At 49.5% G+C, this 19,633-nt stretch overlaps 1 protein-coding gene and 1 pseudogene across 1 annotated transcript in view; one reads left to right on the top strand and one right to left on the bottom strand.

Moving 5' to 3' along the window:
* KIF26B (kinesin family member 26B) overlaps positions 1 to 19,633 on the top strand; it is a 464,690-nt gene that overhangs the window by 674 nt on the left and 444,383 nt on the right. The window contains 1 exon segment of the mRNA XM_042975573.1: positions 757 to 1,158. Within this exon segment, the coding sequence (XP_042831507.1) occupies positions 757 to 1,158 (402 nt within the window).
* LOC107179148 lies at positions 8,399 to 10,838 on the bottom strand (annotated as a pseudogene).

Here is a 19,633-nt window from a genome sequence, read left to right as displayed (position 1 = left end):
TCCTGCTGCTGCAGAGGCGCCTCCGCCAGGCTGTGCGTGCGCGGAGGCGGGCCCGCCGGCGAGGACGCCCGCACACTAGCCTCACCCTCGGAATTTTCTGTCTTCCCGTTCCTTTCCATCCCCGCACCCCTAACTTTTGCGGCATTCGTGCACTTCCAGGCAGAGTTAAGCCAAATGTGTGTGTGTGTGTGTGGGGGGGGGGTGTCCATGAATCCTCAGCCATTCCTCGGGATCATTTCCCTGGAGCCGGGAGAACCTTCCGTTTACCTCCAGGATCCGGAGGGCTGTACCCGGAATGAATAAAAATCCAGAAGCCCCCCCACCCCCACCCGCCCCGGGCGTAGCGTCTTCCAGGAACTTGAACGTGGGTTCTTTTGGGGATGGGTGTCGGGTTCGAAAGCGCGGGGGTGCCGACTGTATGGGTTCCCCCCGCAGAAACCATGGAAAGCCCCCGAGCGAGCCCTCTCCAGCCGAGCGGAGGAGGAGTCCGCCGGCGCCCGGGAACCCGCGCAGGGGTACCTGGGGTGGGGGGACCCACTTAAGGACGATTCACGGGGCAGATGGAGGCAGATTCGGCCGCAGGGCTCGGAGCGGTCTCGGGCGCACTCGGCCGGGCCCTCGGGGGCGCGCGGATCTCCGGGCCGGCGCGCGCGGGGCAGGGCGGGGGGAGGTCGCCCCCAGCCCGGCCCGACCCCACCCCGGGGACGCGGGAGCCCGCCGCCCTGCGGCCCCTGACTCTGCACGTCTCCCCCGCAGGTGAATGAGGTGTGCTCGCCCACCAAGCCCGCGGCGCCCTTCTCCCCCGAGAGCTGGTACCGGAAAGCATACGAGGAGTCGCGCGCCGGGAACCGGCCCACCCCCGAGGGCGCGGGTTCGGCGCTCGGCTCGTCGGGGACCCCGTCCCCCGGCTCGGGCACCTCGTCCCCGAGCTCGTTCACAGGCTCCCCGGGCCCCGCCTCCCCGGGCATTGGCACCAGCTCGCCGGGCTCCCTGGGCGGCTCGCCGGGCTTCGGCACGGGCTCCCCGGGCTCGGGCAGCGGCGGCGGCTCCTCCCCCGGCTCGGACCGCGGCGTCTGGTGCGAGAACTGCAACGCCCGCCTGGTGGAGCTGAAGAGGCAGGCGTTGAAGCTGCTGCTCCCGGGGCCCTTCCCGGGCAAGGTGAGACCGCGCGGGGGCAGGCGGGAGGGCGGCCCCGGGGCCGGGAGGCCGGGCGGACCGCGGTGGGGGGGACACCCCGCGCCTCTCCCTCGCCAGGGCGTCCGCGGGGCACGGAGCCGGGAGGGGCGCCCGCGGTTTGAGGCCTCTCGCTCCACTGGGTATGCCCCGGGTTACGGGTCCTGCAGCCCTCCGCTCGAGTCCCCTCGCCGTGCTCCCCGCACCCGCCGGGACCTCGAGGCGCCTTCCCCAGAGACCCTGTTCCCGCGTGCCGCCAAGCCTGGCGACGCGGGGTGCGGGGGGAGGGGAGGACAGCCGACCCCGGCTCCTGGGGGGGTTTCCTCGCTGCAGTCCTCCCCCCACTCTCTCCGGCTCATCGGATCCCTCCCTCCCCCCGCCACCCGTGACCCTCACCAAAAGCCCGCGGGAGTGGTAAAAGCAAGCCGGTATTTAGGGGTCGGCGTTCCCCACTGTTGATCGTGGGCCCCTAGTTCCCAGGATCACGGAAACAGAAACACACCCTCGAAGGCCAGTTTTTGCCCCCTCGCTTTCCGCGAGTCGGCCCGAGGAAGGTGAAGGGGCGGGGGCGCCTGGGAACCCGGCCGCCTCCAGGCCCGCCCCTGCCTCGAGCAAGTTGTCCCCTCCATGGCAACGCCGTGGCGTGGTGCGCGCAGGAGCCCCCGGAGTGCAACACAATGGGATTGTGTTTGCACTGTTGGGTCCAAGTACTATCAGATGATAATATTTACTCTTCCGCTTCAAAGAGTTTTTATCAGTGGTTGGAGAGCACTGTCGAGAAAACAGTGACTAGCTGTGGGGATTTCTGACACTGCCCAGTGGCGTTTTCTGATGTGTATTTCTGGGACTTTGGAAACGAACTACCGTGATTTCGAGTGGTGGAAGTTTAGCGGCAACTCCATCTGCCTGCCTCATTGTTTTCATACGCAAGGGTTAAATTAAGTTAAGCAAATACCCACAGAAGTTGTAAAATTTTACATGTGGAAAATTACCACCAAGAGAATTGGTTTTATGAATCCTGCATTCATCTCAAGAATAATTAACCTGTGGATTGTTGTCAGTATGCCATTTTTTTTTTTTTTTTTTTTTTTTTTTGTATCTTGGTAATAAATCTGGCCAGGCACCCTGCGAACAAATCTCAGGAAATCTGAAAGCGGATTTTATACTTGCATTCTGTACCCTCCAATTTAACACTACTTGGTCACTCACAGGTTTATTTATTTGCTCTTTTGATCATTTATCAATAGTCCCTGATTTCCTGCCACATTCAAGGCACTGTGTTAGCAAGGCCCTGAATAACAGGTACCTACAGCCCTTGTCCACATGGAGTTTGCGTTCTAACGGATGATACATTCAACCACGAAATGCACAATTCAGAATTTATTCCCATTTGCGGTGAGTGCCGCAAAGGAAGAGGGTGGGGCGCTGTGAGATGGTCCAACCGGACTAGGCCATCTGATGCATTTTGAAAAACCTCACTTCTCCAAGGTATCATCCTATATTTGGCAATCCTAGTAAGTTACAGTCTACCGAAGTATTCTAGAACATTCTTGAGGACCTGTTCTTACAATAGTTGTTTATGGTGTTGTTTGAGTGCTCGTGTGTGCAAAGGTAAATCCAAATAGACCCTTTCTATAAATATGGAGGAAGGGAAGGAAATCAGTAGGGAGGAGAAACATGTTGAAATTCAAATGTATCCCTCACGTTTTGTGGAGTCATGTGACAAAGTCGAGTTTTGGTTTCGTTGAGGCACCTGGAAAATTCATTCCCAGGGTTACCAGAGGCAGTTCAATATATTTGTCAATTTTATTTACCTGATAAAATGAAAGTGATCCTGGGGAACTGATCATTGGATTTCCTGAATCTCAGTGTTCTGTGCCACCTTATGGTGACCCAGGCATGTCTGAGGAAGAGCGGTCAATCACGGGGAGAGTCACACAGGATCACTGTAAGGCACACATCAATATCATACAATGCCACCGTTGCCTGGAGTTTCGTATGTGACATAGTGCGGTGAAACATGATGTTTGGTACAGGGGGTGTGCAAGACTTAGCCAGAAACCACAGCGATCTAGATTGCTTTATTTTTTTTTAATTTTTTAAAATCTTTATTTGAGAGAGACAGAGAAAAAGTGCGAGCGGGGTTGGAACACAGGGAGAGGGAGACACATTCTGAAGCAGGCTCCAGGCCTGGGGCTGGAACTCAGGAACTGTGAGATCATGACCTGAGCTGAAGTCGGATGCTCAACCGACTGAGCCACCCAGGCGCCCCTGGACTGCTTCATTGTTAATCATGAGGTATAGGGCCTCAATTTGTTGGCCTAAACGATAAATTTAGTTCTATTTTTCTTTTTTAAGCATTGGTACCCTCATATTAGGTACAATTTCCATTGTGCTGTTTAAGTTGCAATGTTTTAAGTAGCCCTCAGGTACCAAAAGAGCTAAGTTTCATTGCACCAAGAGATGTCATTGTGACTCCAACGTGCAATTTGCCCTGGAGAGTAGGAGTCTAGAAGATAAAGGCATGTTTTTGAGAGATAATTAGCAAAAATCATCATGGTAATTAAGTTGCTTAACTGTATTTGGAAAATATTTTCTTGATAAGAATACTAAACTCTACTAAGTGGTATTAAAAGTCTCCTCAGTGGCTGTTTAAAAATCAGAGGGAGAAGAGCACATTCAGGAATCTTACTGTTTTAGGACGGATTTGGATTTAGTTCTTTCTCCACCACTGATTCATTTTGTGACATCGAGTAAATCCGTTTGTGTCTGTGTTTTATTTTCTTAAAAAAAATTTTTTTTTAACGTTTATTTATTTTTGAGACGGAGACACAGCATGAATGGGGGAGGGGCAGAGAGAGAGGGAGACACAGAATCGGAAGCAAGCTCCAGGCTCTGAGCCATCAGCCCAGAGCCCGACGCGGGGCTCGAACTCGCGGACCGCAAGATCGTGACCTGAGCTGAAGTCGGACGCTTAACCGACTGAGCCACCCAGGTGCCCCTAAAAATTTTTTTTTTATATGTTTATTTATTGTTGACAGACCGAGAGAGACAGAGCATTGGCATGGGAGGGCAAGTGAGAGGGGGAGACACAGAATCCGAAGCAGGCTCCAGGCTCCGAGCCATCAGCACAGAACCCGATGCGGGGCTCGAACTCACAAACCGTGAGATCATGGCCTGAGCCGAAGTCGGACGCTCAACCGACTGAGCCACCCAGGCGCCCCCATTTTTGTCTGTATTTTAAACTTTCCTTGGAGAAAGACGTGAGGGTTGATGATTGTCACTTAGCCAAGATACCGTTAGATTTAGGGTTGACATATTTAGGGATTTTCTCACGAAACATTTTCCACTTTCGTTTGCTGGTTTCGTGAGTATATTCTCCAAATATCCTCCAGCTGTGTGGGTTCTCACCCTGTGCCCACTGGTAGGTAGCAAGCCCTACTGAATCCCCCCAGTTTTGTGCCCGGGACAGTTGGTTAAGGAGGGGAGGTAAGGTGCCGGCGAGCCCATCAGGGGTGTCTGGCTGGCCCCACGAGTTCGACAGTGGCTCTGGTGGCCTGAGGAGTGACCACCGTATTCTGAGTATTCTTAGGAGTCACGTGGCCACGGGGGAACAAGGCTCCGTGGCACCAGGTAACTCGATTTGGAGATTTCTAGCTCAGGTAACTGGGTGGGTGGGGTTGGTGTTCACCGAGGTAGGAACAGGAGGAGGGGCCGATTCGGGGGGAGCTCAAAGAGAGCGGTGATAAGGGGTTTGGTTTTCCATGCACCGAGTTTGAGGTTTCTGGACAGAGAGAGAGTAGAGGCCGGTGTAGGACTGAAGGGGACTCTGGCGTGTAGAAACGGCAACCGTGAGCTCCAGCCACCGTTCGCGACGCTCTGGGTTTGTCCTTTCAGATAACAACTTACCTGGCTGAGCAAAGATTTGTGCCCGGTGACAGACCGTAAAACATTTGGATTGACTTTTATTACTTCAGTCAGTAAAAAAAAAAAAAAAAAAAAAAAGTACTTCCTGGGTTTATATCATGTCTTTTCCAGGGCTGGGAAGCAGAAGTGGTCCGATAAAACAGAGTGTAGATGTGCAAAGCTACAGATTTGTTGGGATTGTCAGTAAAAACAGTCCTTTTGCGTGTCGTAGTGTTCCAGTGAGCAAATATAAAGCCATTTCGTATCTACTCTCTTTCCTGTTTTACACACAGTCGAGGCACCAAGCAGAAATAGGGGCCAAGCAATGAATCTCCCATTTTGGGGCTATCCTAGATCGTTCTGATAACGGGGACAGAACTTTTGAATTGACAGTGGAAACCCTAAGAAACATCAGCCCCAAAGAATTCCCTGGAGTAAGCAGAAATGTTCCAGGTTGGCAAAAGGGTATCAGACATCTGTTCATTTCCATATCAATACAAGGAAATCTTTTATGTAAAAAAAAAGGTCCAGAATCACATTCCTATCTGATTTTTTTTTTTTTTCTCAGCCAAGTATTCTGGGTCCATTTAGGCCCCAGAAATATCAGGAAGATTAGCCAGACACACTGAGAAGGGTGGCCAGGAATCACAGAGATGAAAGAAAGGAATGTGTCATAGGGGTTTAAAAACACCAAACGTAGACTCTAAATAGCCAGAGCCCAAGGAAGTCTAGACTTGGGGAATATGTGTGTGTGTGTTTTCCTAGCTCCAAAACGGGTACGAAAAAACTATTTAAAAGTTCCTCCAGAAGCCATGGTATGATTCTTTAGAAATAGATACGGAACGTATTACATTTTAAACACGTACGAATTCTGAGAGCTGTGTATCTGAAATCTTTTAAGAACACGTGGCTCTTTTCAGAAAATGTTATTTGAGTCTTTTCCATTTGAGAAATATTTTAGATACGAGATCAGCTAATAGATAACATCACCGATGAAAAAGTCCTGTAGCATTTATCATTAAAACGTGTCTGAGACATTTTAGGGATTCTGAAAACATTCCCAGTAGAGACACGTGAACGGTGATCTCTTCCTTAAGGCCTAGCAAGCTATGGAATAATGGCATTTCATTCTACCAGCCTTTTAATTGTGAACCAACACGGTCAGTTTTTATAGTGACTTAATTCACTTTGTAAAAACCCCTGGGCTGTAGTAATTTCTTCCACACTCACTGCACGTAGGATTATTGCATTAGAAATGTGATTTTTAAATGGCTGAGGCTAGTAATTTGTCAGCATTTGGAAGGATCAAGTCAATAAACTTGAGGCAACATCAGTTGCTCTCTGGCATATCACAGATTGTGTCATTCATTGGCTGATGCTAATGGTGATGCTTACTGTCCTTAGCGTGTGCTGGGCGCTCTACTCCGATATACCCCTCCCCCACATCCATCTACCAAATCTATAGCAAAACAAAGATGAACCCGATTTCCTTACCCTGGAAGTTCAAGTGATCCACGTGGTTCAGATCACAAACCGAAGCATGAGTAAAGATGCCAGGAATGGAGAAATCCAAGGAAGCTCCCCCCCCCCCACCAAATCCCTTGGGTTTTTGTTGGTTCAACTGCCCGAGTGGGAGTCACCCCCCCCTTCCCCCCCGCCTGGAGATTATTTTCATTAGTTATTTATTATTGTGATTATTTTTCCCGGGCTCCCAGATGGTAACATCGCTTTTAGGGTCTGGGGGCAGCGGGGTGGTGGGAAAAATACGTGGGGCTGTGGGGATTCGGAGATGCGTAATTTTATCGGCTGGAGTGTACCTCAGGGGGACAGAGGACTTCCTCATATTCATAACCGTTCAGTTGAGACTGTTGCCTGTCCCTTCTGAGAACACCCGGTTGGAGGGCCCTGCACTGACCTTCTGGGAGGAAGAGCCCTTCAGGGGGACGTCTCCGCACCACCTCAGTAAGGCTGCCAGAGTTCAACTCTGTTCCGTCCCAGCAAAGATTGCAAGTTGGCTGGCGTCTGTCAGGGTTCACGGTCTCTTTTCAGGGATACAAACCGCTTTCCTTTTTACTATCTTGAGTCACAGGCTGACCATAGCATCTTTTCTTTAACCACCCCCCCTCCTTTTTTTTTTTTTTTTTTTTTTTTTTTTTTTTTTTTTTTTTTTTTTTTTTTTTTTTTAAGCCTCCTGTATCGTCTTCCTGTGGCAAAGCAGCCCTGTTCAGATGGGTTCCCACTGACCTTTCATACTTAACTTAGACCAGTCAGAGATCTCTTAAAGTGCATTTACGAAGGTGCCCGAGGACCTGGAATAAACCCGTATCCCTAAGTTACTTTAAAAATGTTGATCAAAATAGTAAATCAGTCTGTATCTGTCATTCTGCTTACCCACCGCCTGTGGGATGCTCCGGGACCCATCTGAGAAAGTTGGATGCCAAGTTCATGGTTACAAAGGCTGTCTGTCTGTCCAGCACGTCCAGCTTTCAGAGGAATCTGCCTTTGTTTTTGTTGAGTGTTTGTATGCTTTCCTTTTTAAAATTTAGATATCAGATCCACTGGGAGGTTACTTTGGTGTATAATGGAAGGTATAGATCAATTTTATCTTTTTCTAAATGTCTATCCAGTTGTCAGCAGACCCTTTATTAAAACATCCATCTTCCACCCACTGATCTGAGACACCGTCATTGTCATAAAACAAATTTTCAGTTGCACTTGGTCTGTTTATGGACCTTCTGCCATGTTCTGTTTATCTGGTTCTTCGTGTGCCAGTTCTGCACTCTTTTAAATATAGAATCTTTGTAGTAAGTTTTAATATTTGGTAGGGCTCGCCCTCCCTCTCCCAAACAGTCCCTTTCCTTTCTGGGAGTTTCCTGGTTACTCCTCATGTTTTCCTGTATGAACTTTATTTTTTTTAATTTTTAAAAAAATGTTTATTTGTTTTTGAGAGAGAGGGGGAGAGAGCGAGAGCGAGCAGGCGTGCACAAGCTGGGGAGGGGCAGAGAGAGAGAGGGAGACACAGAATCCGAAGCAGGCTCCGGGCTCTGAGCTGTGAGGACAGAGCCTGACGCGGGGCTCGAACTCACGAACTGTGAGTCTAATGACCTGAGCTGAAGTTAGACGTTCAACCAACTGAACCACCCAGGTCCCCCCCACCCCCCATATGAACTTTAAAATCAGCTTGCCTAACTCCAGAAAAATATTTATTTTAATTGGGACCATGCTTAGTTTATATGTTAACCTGGGGGGTATTTGGTATCTTTTTTTTTTTTTTTTTTTTTTACAGTCTTGGAGTCTTTTATTTTTTTTTTTTTTACACTTATGCCATGAATCCATAGAGAATGGGTTCCAACAGCTCAGGCTCCTTCCCGGTGGTTCTCACAAAGTGTGTTTCTCTGGGTGGGGCAGGGTGGCACTTCAGCTGAACCCAAGTACCTTTCTCCTTGGCTTCCTTCTGTCTCTGATCATTTTCCTTCACACACTTCAGGAACCTATCTCGGCCCCTTGAATGCTTAATGTGCTCAATACGTACATTAATTCTCTTAGCGAGAATCTTGCCCCTCACTTGGTTGTTTCCAACAGTGACAACAGCATGCCGGGTGACGTCGTAGACTCTTCCAGTTTTGCCTTGGTGACATTTGTGGGGCATTCCTTTTTCAACAGTGCCCATTCCCTTGATGTCCACAGTATCGCCTTTCTTGTAGATTCGCATGTATGTTGCCAAAGGAACAACTCCATGTTTTCTAAAAGGCCTAGAGAACATCTAGCGGGTACCTCTCCTCTTTCCCTTTGTGTTGGTCGTTTTGGCGAATTGCCGGAAGATGGCAGTTCTGGCCGAAAGGTAGTATTTGGTATCTTTATGATGTTGAATCTTTCCCAAGAACAGGAAGTGTCATTCCATTTGAACAAGTCTACTTTTCAGCAATTTAATTAGTCAGTCAATTAATTAATTAAGAGGGGGGCGGGGCAGAGGGAGAGGGAGAAAACTTAAGCAGGTTCCATGCTCAGTGCAGAGCCCGGCGCGGGGCTCGATCCCGTGACCGTGGGCTCATGACCTGAGCTGAAATCAAGAGTTAGGCGCACAGTCTACTGAGCCACTCCGGTGCCCCACTTTTCAGCAATTTTTAAAGGTTTTTTTTCTCCTGTAGACTTTGTGCATTTCTTGTTAAATTTGCCCTTAGATATTATACCTTTTATTGCTGTTACAAATGAACATCTTCTCTTCTAATTGAGGCTTGTTTATGTATCAGCAGGATATTGATTTATATGTTAACTTTATATCCTGTTGCTTTATTAAACTCTTTAGATGTGTTTCTCAGTTTTTAAAACTGGTATTCTTGGGTTTTTGAAAGCATTTATCTTACAAAAGTAGAGATATCGTTAGTCTTTTCCTTTGCTGTTTTTACCCCTTTAATGGTTGTCTGTTCTTTGTTACATTGATTCACGCCCCCAGTACAGTATTCAGTGGTAGCAGATACGGTGGGAATGTGTATGGTTTTTCCCATGAAGATACTGGCTTTTGTTTTATTTTAGTTTTTTAAACTGAAAAATTTAATTTTTTAATGTTTATTTATTTGGGGAGAGAGAGAGAGAGAGAGAGAAAGAATGAGTGAGGGAGGGACAGAGAGAGAGGGAGACAGAGAATCCAGGCAGGCTCCATCCTGTCATCGCAGAACCCAACACAAGAGTCAGACGCTTAACCGACTGAGCTACCCAGGCACCTTCCCCCCTTTTTAAAAATGTTTATTTATTTATCTTGAGAGAGAGAGAGATGTTGGCTTTTGAACTAAGGTGTACGTATAGTTTTACAAATTAAGGAAGTACCCCATTCTTATTTGATTTAGGAATGGGCCCTATGTTTTGCCAGATGTGTTTTCAGGCTTTAGGGAGGTTGATCATATGATTTTTCTCCTTCAATCTACTTTTTTAAATCAAAAGTTAAAAAAAAAATTACTTTTGAGAGAGAGAGTGAGAGACAGAGAGTATAGGTGGGGATAGGGTTTTTGTTATTGTGGGTCTGATTTTTGAGAAAGGTTGTGGATAACAAAACTGCTTTGGGCTCTGTGGAGCTTGAAGCGGGATGCTCCCATGGGTCCCAGGAGCATTCAGAGCTAGAGACGTGAGTCTGGGAGATGTTGGTTCGGGGAGGGTGGTGGGATCCCCAGAGGATGAGCTCTCCCTGGAGGATGTTAGAACACAGAGCTGTGGGACCCACGGACATTGAAGGCACAGACAGCCTGAGGAGCCGGGAAGAGAAATCAAGGAGAGGCCAGAAGAAGGGGAGGAAAATAGGAGACAGTGGATTCCTGGAAACAGAGAGGAGGTAGGAGTAGGGTGGTAAAGGCCAGATGCCTTGCAGAGATCGAGGAGGTAAGGACTGAGGTTTCCCTTGATTTAGCAACTAGGAGGCGGCTGGGAATCTTTGTTAGAAGAGTTTCTGGTGCCTGGAGAGAAGCAGGCAATGACGTTGTGTCCAGGAGTGGATGGAGGGGTGAGGGCAGTTGAGGTAGCATTTGAGTTGTTGACAACACTAAGAGGTTAAGAGAGATCCATTTTTGAGGCGCTTAAGAAACTGACGTTAAAAGTGAAGATCTGGGGTCAGCAAACTTGGGTGGAAAATCAGATTACATCACTGTGTGACCTTGAGCACAGCCTTTCTGAGCTTGGTTGTTCTTCGTCCATACAATGGCAGCAATGATAGGACCCCCACCAGGGTCGTTGTGAGGGCCAGTGAAATGTGCGAGGTGATATTCAACCATCGCTTCGTTTTCGTTCCAATGACTTTGTCCAGGAAGGTGAATTTTATGCAAGGCCCCCCTCTCTCTCTTCCCTCCCTCTGTTCCTTCTTTCCTTCCTTCCTGCCTTCCTGCCTTCCTGCCTTCCTGCCTTCCTCCCTCCCTCCCTTCCTCCCTCCCTCCCTCCCTTCCTCCCTTCCTTCCTCTCTCTCTTTCTTCATTTTGCCAGTGTCTGACAGCAAAAACGAGAAAGCAGCGGTCAGAGAAAGTGGAACCATTCAGCTCCTCTCCTTTTCCATTTCCTCACCTCCACGTGAACAAAGCACTTAATGCATTCCCCTCTGGGTGACTCCACAGAAAATTTGGGGGTGCTCAGTTGACCAAAATCGCCACTGCTTTTAGTTGAGATGGCCTGAATAGGGGTGGAGATTCCTTGTCACGGATGGAAATCCCTGCCTTAAGCCCCGCCCCTCAGGAGGCCCCCCCCCCCCCCCCCCCCCCCCCCCCAGGGAGCATCGAAAACCTAGTAGTTAGCACTTCTGCCCAGGAACGAAGGAGAGCCTGGCTCCCCCCTCACCCCCCCACCCGGATCTGGGCAGCACCAGGAATTTGGGCTTATCTGCCTTCCCATCCAGCTTTATCTTTCTCAGACAGTTTTCTTTGCAGTTATGCTTTGCTGATCCTATCGCATCGATTCCGACCAGACCTCTCGGAGAAGTCTGGAAATAGAGACACCCTCCCCCACCAAGCGGTATTTCCTGCACACATCTCAGCTGGCAGAGGGTTCTTGTAAACTCTTACCCAGGAAGGGTCGATATTCCTGTGCTGCTACGTGGGCTAACGTATCAGAAGGCTCTGGGGTAGAGTGAATTCTTTTGATAAGCAGAACCATATCTAAGTATATCTTAAGTGTAATAGACCACGTTGTATCTCTGAGGGGCTATTTTGATTCGTGGTTTCTGCTTAATGGAGTTTAAGTTCAATATTTTGCCAGCCACACAAAGTTTTTGGAAAAAGGCTTAGCTGTCAACCCACAGCATGGTTTAAAAACCTTTGATAGTCCTTATGCACAAAATGTCTTTATTTTTAAACCGTGAGCTGCAAATAATAAGTTAAAAATGTACTCTGCCACCACAGAAGTGACAAAATGTGGACTTTCATTACTTCTTTATCTCATCTGAGTGATGTCTGAGACTTACAATTGCTAATTCAGGACTTCCCCCCCCACCCGAAGTTAACATAGGAACTTAAAGAGCTGAGATTTTCCTCGGGTATGATTCCATTTTTTTTTTTAATTAGCAGTGATAAGCGGCTACACTTCCCGGGGAAAAAATACCGTCTTATTTATAGCGGTCGCTTTCCTTGGGGTTGGAATTCACTGTTTCTCTACGCCCTGCTCCACCTAAATGGTGGTTTCACGCAGCCACAGGAGACTTACTTATTAACTGAGTAAGACACCAATAACAACAACCCTCAACTGTTGAGCTCTCTAACCAAGCGGCTACACAGAAATTAAACAGCTGAATCCAGGCAAACAGCTAGCAACCACCATTGTCTAAGAAAAATAATCGGGGGGCACCTGGGTGGCGCAGTCGGTTAAGCGTCCAACTTCAGCCAGGTCACGATCTCGCGGTCCGTGAGTTCGAGCCCCGCGTCAGGCTCTGGGCTGATGGCTCGGAGCCTGGAGCCTGTTTCTGATTCTGTGTCTCCCTCTCTCTCTGCCCCTCCCCCGTTCATGCTCTGTCTCTCTCTCTGTCCCAAAAATAAATAAAAAAAGTTGAAAAAAATTAAAAAAAAAAAAAAAAAAAAAAGAAAAATAATCGGCCTCCTGGCTCAGTTGTGTGTCTTTCCAGAGAGGGACGTCCTGGTCCTGAGCGTGGCAGCTGACAGTGACCTGGGGTGCCCTCCCTGCTGCCCCAGCGGTGAGCGGGAGCGTCACATCTCTGCCAAGCCAGGCAGCATGGCGATGGAGCCAAGGGGTGGACGGGAGAAGGACGGAAAGGGGAGGAATAAGATAAGGGGACGAGGAGGAGGAAGGACGAGAGGGGGCGAGAGAAGCAGCAAAATAAAGGGCTGGTGGTTGGTAAGCATCTCAGGTTGACTATAGTCCCAGATGGGTTTTTTTTTTTTATTAAAAAAAATTTTTTTTTATACATTTATTTATTTTTGATAGAGCACAAGCGGGGGAGCAGCAGAGAGGGAAGGAGACACAGAATCCGAAGCAGGCTCCAGGCTCTGAGCTGTCAGCACAGAGCCCATCGCGGGGCTTGAACTCACAAACCGTGAGATCGTGACCTGAGCCGGAGTCGGCTGCTTAACCGACTGAGCCACCCAGGTGTCTCCAATCCCAGATGTTTAGAGGAGAGAGGACCGTCCTTAGACAAGGGGACAGAGATGCAATCTTGTCTCCAGCACTAATTAGCACGTTGAGCTGGGGCCAGCCGGCCAGCCAGCCGGTGCTTCATTTGTAAACCAAGAGGGCCGGAGTCGGTGGCCTCTGTGGGTCCCTGTGAAGCCGGAGAGGAGCCCCGACACTGTGAGCCCGGTCCTTGCTCCCAGAGTCCAGACGGATAAGCTTGGCAAGGCTCTCGATGGATTTCGGGCTGAACCAGGAGCCTGGAGCTGTTCCGTGGGCGGCCCCGTTTGTGGGCCTCCCACCCTCGGCCGGCCAGACAGAGGTGCTCAGCACCGCCATCCCCGACCTGTCTATGTCTGGAGTTCGGGTCATCAGCCGACGGACAAGACTCTTCCTGTTTCTTCAAAACGCTGTTTACTTTATTGTCTTCTGTGTTTGTATGCAGAAATAAACTTGGGCAGACAGAAGGACAACAGGTTTTATAAGAGCACTTTGGTAAGGAACGTTTGAGAAAAAATATCACCTTAGGTATAAAGACTGCTTGTAGTTGTTGGGTTTTTTGTTTTTGTTTTTGTTTTTTTTGCTTGTAGTTTTACAGGAAAAAAATCTGCCGTCCTGATTAGGATTTAGAAATAAATTTTTAAAAATTAATTAATTTATTTAGAGAGGGAGAGAGAAAGAGAATCCCAAGCAGGCTTTGCGCTGTCAGCGTGGATGCGGGGCCCACGAACCGTGAGCTCATGACCTGAGCAGAAACCAAGAGTCAGACCCTTAACCCGCTGAGCCACCCAGGCGCCCCAGGGTTTAGAAATAATTTGCGGGGAGTTCATCTTGGGTGGCAGTATAGGGACATCCGAACTCCAGACATTTTATTTGTCCTTCTTTTAAAAAAATTCTACCTCTAGATTTTTTTTTCTGAAACCTTTTCGCCCTCTTTGATTTCTCCTTCTTCCCTTTGCTCTTACGGGCACCTAGCCGGGGCCATACTTGTTGAGACCAGTATTCACGCCCCCCCTATGCCGTGTGCACGACTCAGGTGTGACAGACCTGCAGTGTGGCAGCGTGGTCTCTGTGGGAGGCAGCGGGTCGCCACGGGCCGAGTCCACGAGATCCGTTCGTTTTTGATCCATTTCGTTTTCCTTCCTGAACCACTCACCCAGCTTGTCCTTAAAGTGTCTGCTTGCCGTGAACCGTTCCCTGAACTCCTGTTTCGACTGGAATCACTTTGCATCATAGTCTGAATGCAGCTCAGGGAGCATGGCTGTTAGGAGCCCAGCTTCGCGTGGACTTGAGCTGCGCTAGAACTTCGGTGCAGGGACAGTGGAGAGCAGGGACAGAGCAGGGACAGAGCACCCCTTGTCCCTTCTGGTTCTTGCACTGGGCGCGGGTGCGCGTGTGCATGTGGATCGTGCTCCCCGATACCGTAGCCTTTGTTTTGCCTCCAGTTCTTGTCCCCCAGAACTTGCCCGGGTTCCTATTTGTGAAATTCCCCAGGAGCTTTTCTACCCTCCCGGGCTGTGCGTGTGCGCACTGCGCGGGGGCCGCGAAGGGAGCATCCGGGCTGGTAACGCGGTGGACATCCTGTCTCAGGTTTCAGACGTTGTCAGGCCCAAGCTTTTATGGGAGGTCAAGGCAGCTAATAAAGCGGTCTGTGCGATTAAAAGGGCATCGAGCAGGGAGGGATGGCAGACCGTCGCGGCAGCCGGCGGGCGCAGGCAGGGCTGACAGCTGCGAGCCCGCTAATGATGGCTTTACGAGCATTTTTGCAGCCAGGGTGGTAAATGCAATACAAAGACCTGGTTTTAATATGCCCAGTCAAGCTCTCTGCTTCCCACTCGGGGAAGGGAGTTGCTGGCTGTGGGCTTTTTTGCGGCTGTAGTTGGTGCTAATTCACTTTTCTATGGAGTGTTCCTTGTTATTAGTGATTCTCTGTAATGGCCCTTTTCGGTGGGCGGGAGGAGATAACAGAGTGATGGAGAGGTTTAGGGGGCTGCCGAGGGTCACCCAGGAAAACCTTGAGCTCCTGACGCTCCATCAGGCTCGAATAGGATTTACGTATGCGGCGGTTTTGACCGTGTGGATCTCCCGGACTCTGAGCCCTGGAGCAGAGTCATCTGAGGTTTGGTACCTGTGCACCCAGTGGGCAGTCTTTTTCTTTCTTTCTTTTCTTTTTTTTTGAATATGTGAATTCTCTGAGGACTTCTGGACTTTTGGGGGAAAAAAAATCTCCTTTCCGCTTCTGTGTTACGGTGACGTCACGGGGGATGAGGGAGGAGGCTGACAGAGGAGGGGGATGCTGGCGGGGTGCGGCGAGGAAGGGCCGTGATGCCTTCCCACTGACGTGGCCTCCTGTTCTAGAGGGTGGCAGTCCACAGGATGAAATGTGAGAGCGGCTCATTCACCCGCGTGGGTCCTGGCCTAGGTGTTTATGGATTGGTTGGTTTAGAGGTCCTTGAGTTTCTTGCGGGTTGAGATGCCCTCGTTCTGGCTCGATGTCCCCTGGTTGTATCCACTTCTGGTCTTGCAGAATAACGGAACGTGGGAATGCTCCCTGGATGCTTAGGGTGGTCCCAGTTTTCCAGGGAGGAAACTCACCTTCACTGGACAGAACTAAGCTGAGAGGCCCATGTCCTCAGACACCGGCCCCCCGGGTTTCATTTCTCCCTTCATCTGATCGTGGATTTGTACAGTTGAGGCTGTGCTGCCACCGTTATTTGGTGAGATGGTGACACACAGTCACGTCCAGGCTGGAGAAGCCCTTTCCCTTCAAGGCTTGGAACAGCCACAGTTCAGAGGGGAGAAATGCCATAGGCTGGTTTCAGGTCCTTCGGGGTATAGTCGCAGAGAAGTGAAATGGTTTTTTCCAAAGGCATGAATGGGGTCATGCTGGTTCTGAACAGAAACAGTAGTGTTCACCGCTCCATGTTAAGTCATTTTAGAAGGATCACGAACTTCCCAGAGCTTCTTTGTCGCCCTCACGCACGGCGACATTCAATATACTATGTCAGATTAAATGAACGCTATTAATTTTTAATGTTATATGTCACCTCTACTCCTGGAGACGTCGGAATATCTTTTGGAGTCATTAGCATTTTGTAATCATAGAACAATAGCACAGAAGGAGGCTTAGAGGTGATGTGGCGTTGGGTGGCTTTTGTTAGGAAAAGCCAGGTTCCTGCAGCCAGACCACGGGGCTTTGAATCTTTGCCGTGTCGTTTGCCCGCTCAGTGGACTTGGAGAGGCACGTTCCTGCTTTCCGCCTCAGTTTCCTGGCATGAACAGGAATAACTGCTTCACAGGCATGTTCTGTCTGGCACATGGTAGGCGTTCATTAAATATTAGCATCCAAACTGCCATTTTCTAATTTTTAGAAAAAAAATTTAAATTTATTTTTTGAGACAGAGAGACAGAGCATGAGCAGGGAAGGGGCAGAGAGAGAGGGAGACACAGAATCCGAAGCAGGCTCCAGGCTCCAGGCTCCGAGCTGTCAGCACAGAGCCCGATGTGGGGCCTGAACCCATGAACTGTGAGATCATGACCTGAGGCCAAGTTGGACGCTTAACTGACTGAGCCACCCAGGCACCTTAAACTGTCATTTTCTAGAAGAGACAAGTAAAACTTACATCTCTAGATGGGGGGGGCCTCCTGACCCCAGGGTTCATTGCACACAATTAACATCCAGGGTGTTTATTTTCCATTCTGTCGTTAGCCACGTCTGTCCATCTCTCCGTTCATCTGTCGGTCTGGCCAACATTTCTTTGGCCGTGACTGTATAGGTGTGTGGTCCCCGGATTTGGTGCTGGGACAGGAAGGTGGTGAAGACAGAGCCCTGCCTTTGAGCCTCACAGCCCGGGGATGGGGGGTCGCTGCGCTGACTGCTGCCATGTCTCTTCCACGGCATCCCTGGCGGAGATGACATGGCTGGCTGTGGAGTGGGATGGAATGGTTTCCAGGAGAGGTGACGCTCGCCTGGATGAGTAGGAACTAGTGGGCGAAGGCTGAAGGAGGCAAGGTCTCGGCCCCCCCCTTTCCTCTCTTCTCTTAGAAGAAGACTGGCCATGGGCAGCTGGGAGCCCGCCAGCTCCTCTCTCCCGTCTGCTGTGGGACGGTGCGCATCCGGGGCAGGGGTCACGTTCCTCTGCTCCCTAGGAACCGGTCCAAGCGGCAGATCTCTGTGTGCCTACACCAGAAAGTTTTACACAGGCCATCGTCATCATCACTGAGTAAATGCATGACGGCGGGCAAAGAACTCTTTTTTGAGGGCAGCACGTTCAGTGCTCCCCCGTGTAATGGTCATTTGTATGTTACTGTAATTATATCGCACGGTTTGCAGTCAGCTGAAACAACCCGACTCATTAGGTCTTGGGTACCTATGTACCGCAGTATGTTCCATGGCTGCGTAACTTTTCCAGATCTGCCGTCACATTTTGTGCGTGTTGCTTTTTGGGAGTTAGACCGAATGGGCACCTTTAAAGATTAGATAGGTTAATACAACCTGATTTTATATAGCTGCTTTTTTTCAGGCTACTGTACTGGGTGGGCCTTTGCTTCCATTCAACAACTATTTGTATAGCAGGTGGCTCGTGTCAGGCACTGTTCTAGGCCTTGGGGCCCCTGATCTATGTCACCAGAGCCTCCCTGCCTGCTCTTTTCTGGCGCAGTGCTGATCAGAGTTTGTGGGACTTCGGGGGTTAGCAAGATACTTGCCTTTTTTAGAGCTGTCTGACACTTCCCCACAGCATCTACATCACACTATAAAGCTCCTGGGGCATCCGGGTGGCTCAGTCCGTTGAGCGTCGGACTTTGGCTCACGTCATGATCTCGCGGTTTGTGGGTTCGAGCCCCGTGTCGGGCTCTGTGCTGACAGCTCGGAGCCTGCTTGGGATTCTCTCTCTCTCTCTCTCTCTCTCTCTCTCTCTCTCTCTCTCCCCAACCCCCCGCTCCTCCCCTACTTGTGCTGTCTCTCTCCAAAAAAAAAAAAAAAAAAACAACCCACTATAAACCTGTTAAGCTTCTCTTGCAAAAGCCTCCTTCAGACCATTCTCATGGACTCTGGCTAACTGGGAGTTTCTTTCGGTGGCTTCCTGCTCATTCCTTTCCTGCTTCGGACTTCCCACAGGGTGAAAAGCTACAACAGTGGCTTTTGTCTGCAGCAAGGCCATCGATGGCACAGGAACCGCTTTCAGATGCTGCTGATGTGGCCCAGACTCAGTATCGTGACCCAGAAGGTGAAAGGCTACCTATTCCATTACAACCTAGAGCCTGTCCACCTCCAGACTTGAGTGCGTTCTGGCAGAGAAAGGAGGACGGATAGGGTGACACGCACCCACTAGATAGCAACTAGAAGTAGTTGTGGGAAAATATAAGAGTGGAGCTCTGGTTTCTAGAAGCGTCTTTGTAAAGGGCGTTACTGAAGTCAAATACAAGAATGTCAACGATGCCATCCCGTAGTCCTGGAGTATGAGGTGCGTATGTGTAAAGTCTGTTTGCATATGAGCCGTGAACATGTAGGGTAGATAATACATGTGAATTACAAAGGACTGGGTTCAGACGCGGGAGTTTTTTTCTCTCTGTGCTGCAGTTTCGAGAAAGGGTGAATTCTTAGTTACATAGTTTAGCTCTACCAAAAAGGAGTGCGGGTCTGAAACAATCTTAGAAGACTGAAACACATTTCCTTTCCAGGTCTCGGGGTCGAGCCTCGTTCCCTTTGGGTGGCTGGCAGGTCACCTGTGCCGTGGGCATGGTTGCGACGGGTGGCTCAGCGGGGTGGCCACTTGAACACGCAGCCCCAGAACAGGGAGCCGGGAAGAGGGAAGTTACGTTGGAGGCCGGACTGCCTTCCACCTGGTTCTCCCTGTAAATACCAGCCAAGGGCATTTCCATTGGCTGAGATCCTTTGAGATTCTGTCCAGTAGAGATTTGAGGGGGAAAAAAAAAACCCAGAAGGTACAAAAAATTAGAAGAATTTTGTGGCAAGATGTAGAAAGTCACTGAGTCCAGCCATGATCCAAAAATAGCAAGGAGGCCGTGATCTGAGTTCTAAGGTCTCTGTTATTGCATTAATGTTTCCTTAAAAGCCTCCTTTTTTCTATTCTTTTTTTACTGTTCATTTATTTATTTATTTTGAGAGAGAGAGAAAGAATGCGATCAAGGGAGGGGCAGAGAGAGAGGGAGAGAGAGGATCCCAAGCAGGGTCCACGCTGCCAGCACAGAGCCTGACTTGGGGCCCGAACTCACGAAACCTGAGATCACGATCTGAGCCAAAACCAAGAGTCAGATGCTCAACCGACTGAGCCCCCCGCCCTGGGCACCCCACATTTGTTCTATTTCTAGTTGTTTTCTCTTCCCATCTGGAGTTAGAAGGGTAGAAGCCACAAGCATAGAAGCATTGCTTTATCGAAGGTGGTGAAATTTGACCTGCAAGTGTATTCCCTGTGAGACAGTGGAATTATTTTTGGAAAAA

The sequence above is a fragment of the Panthera tigris genome, chromosome F3 (assembly GCF_018350195.1).
Source record: "Panthera tigris isolate Pti1 chromosome F3, P.tigris_Pti1_mat1.1, whole genome shotgun sequence".
In the NCBI taxonomy this organism is placed as follows: domain Eukaryota; kingdom Metazoa; phylum Chordata; class Mammalia; order Carnivora; family Felidae; genus Panthera; species Panthera tigris.
Note: the sequence above shows the minus strand (reverse complement) of the source record. Positions and strands in the feature narration are given on the sequence as shown.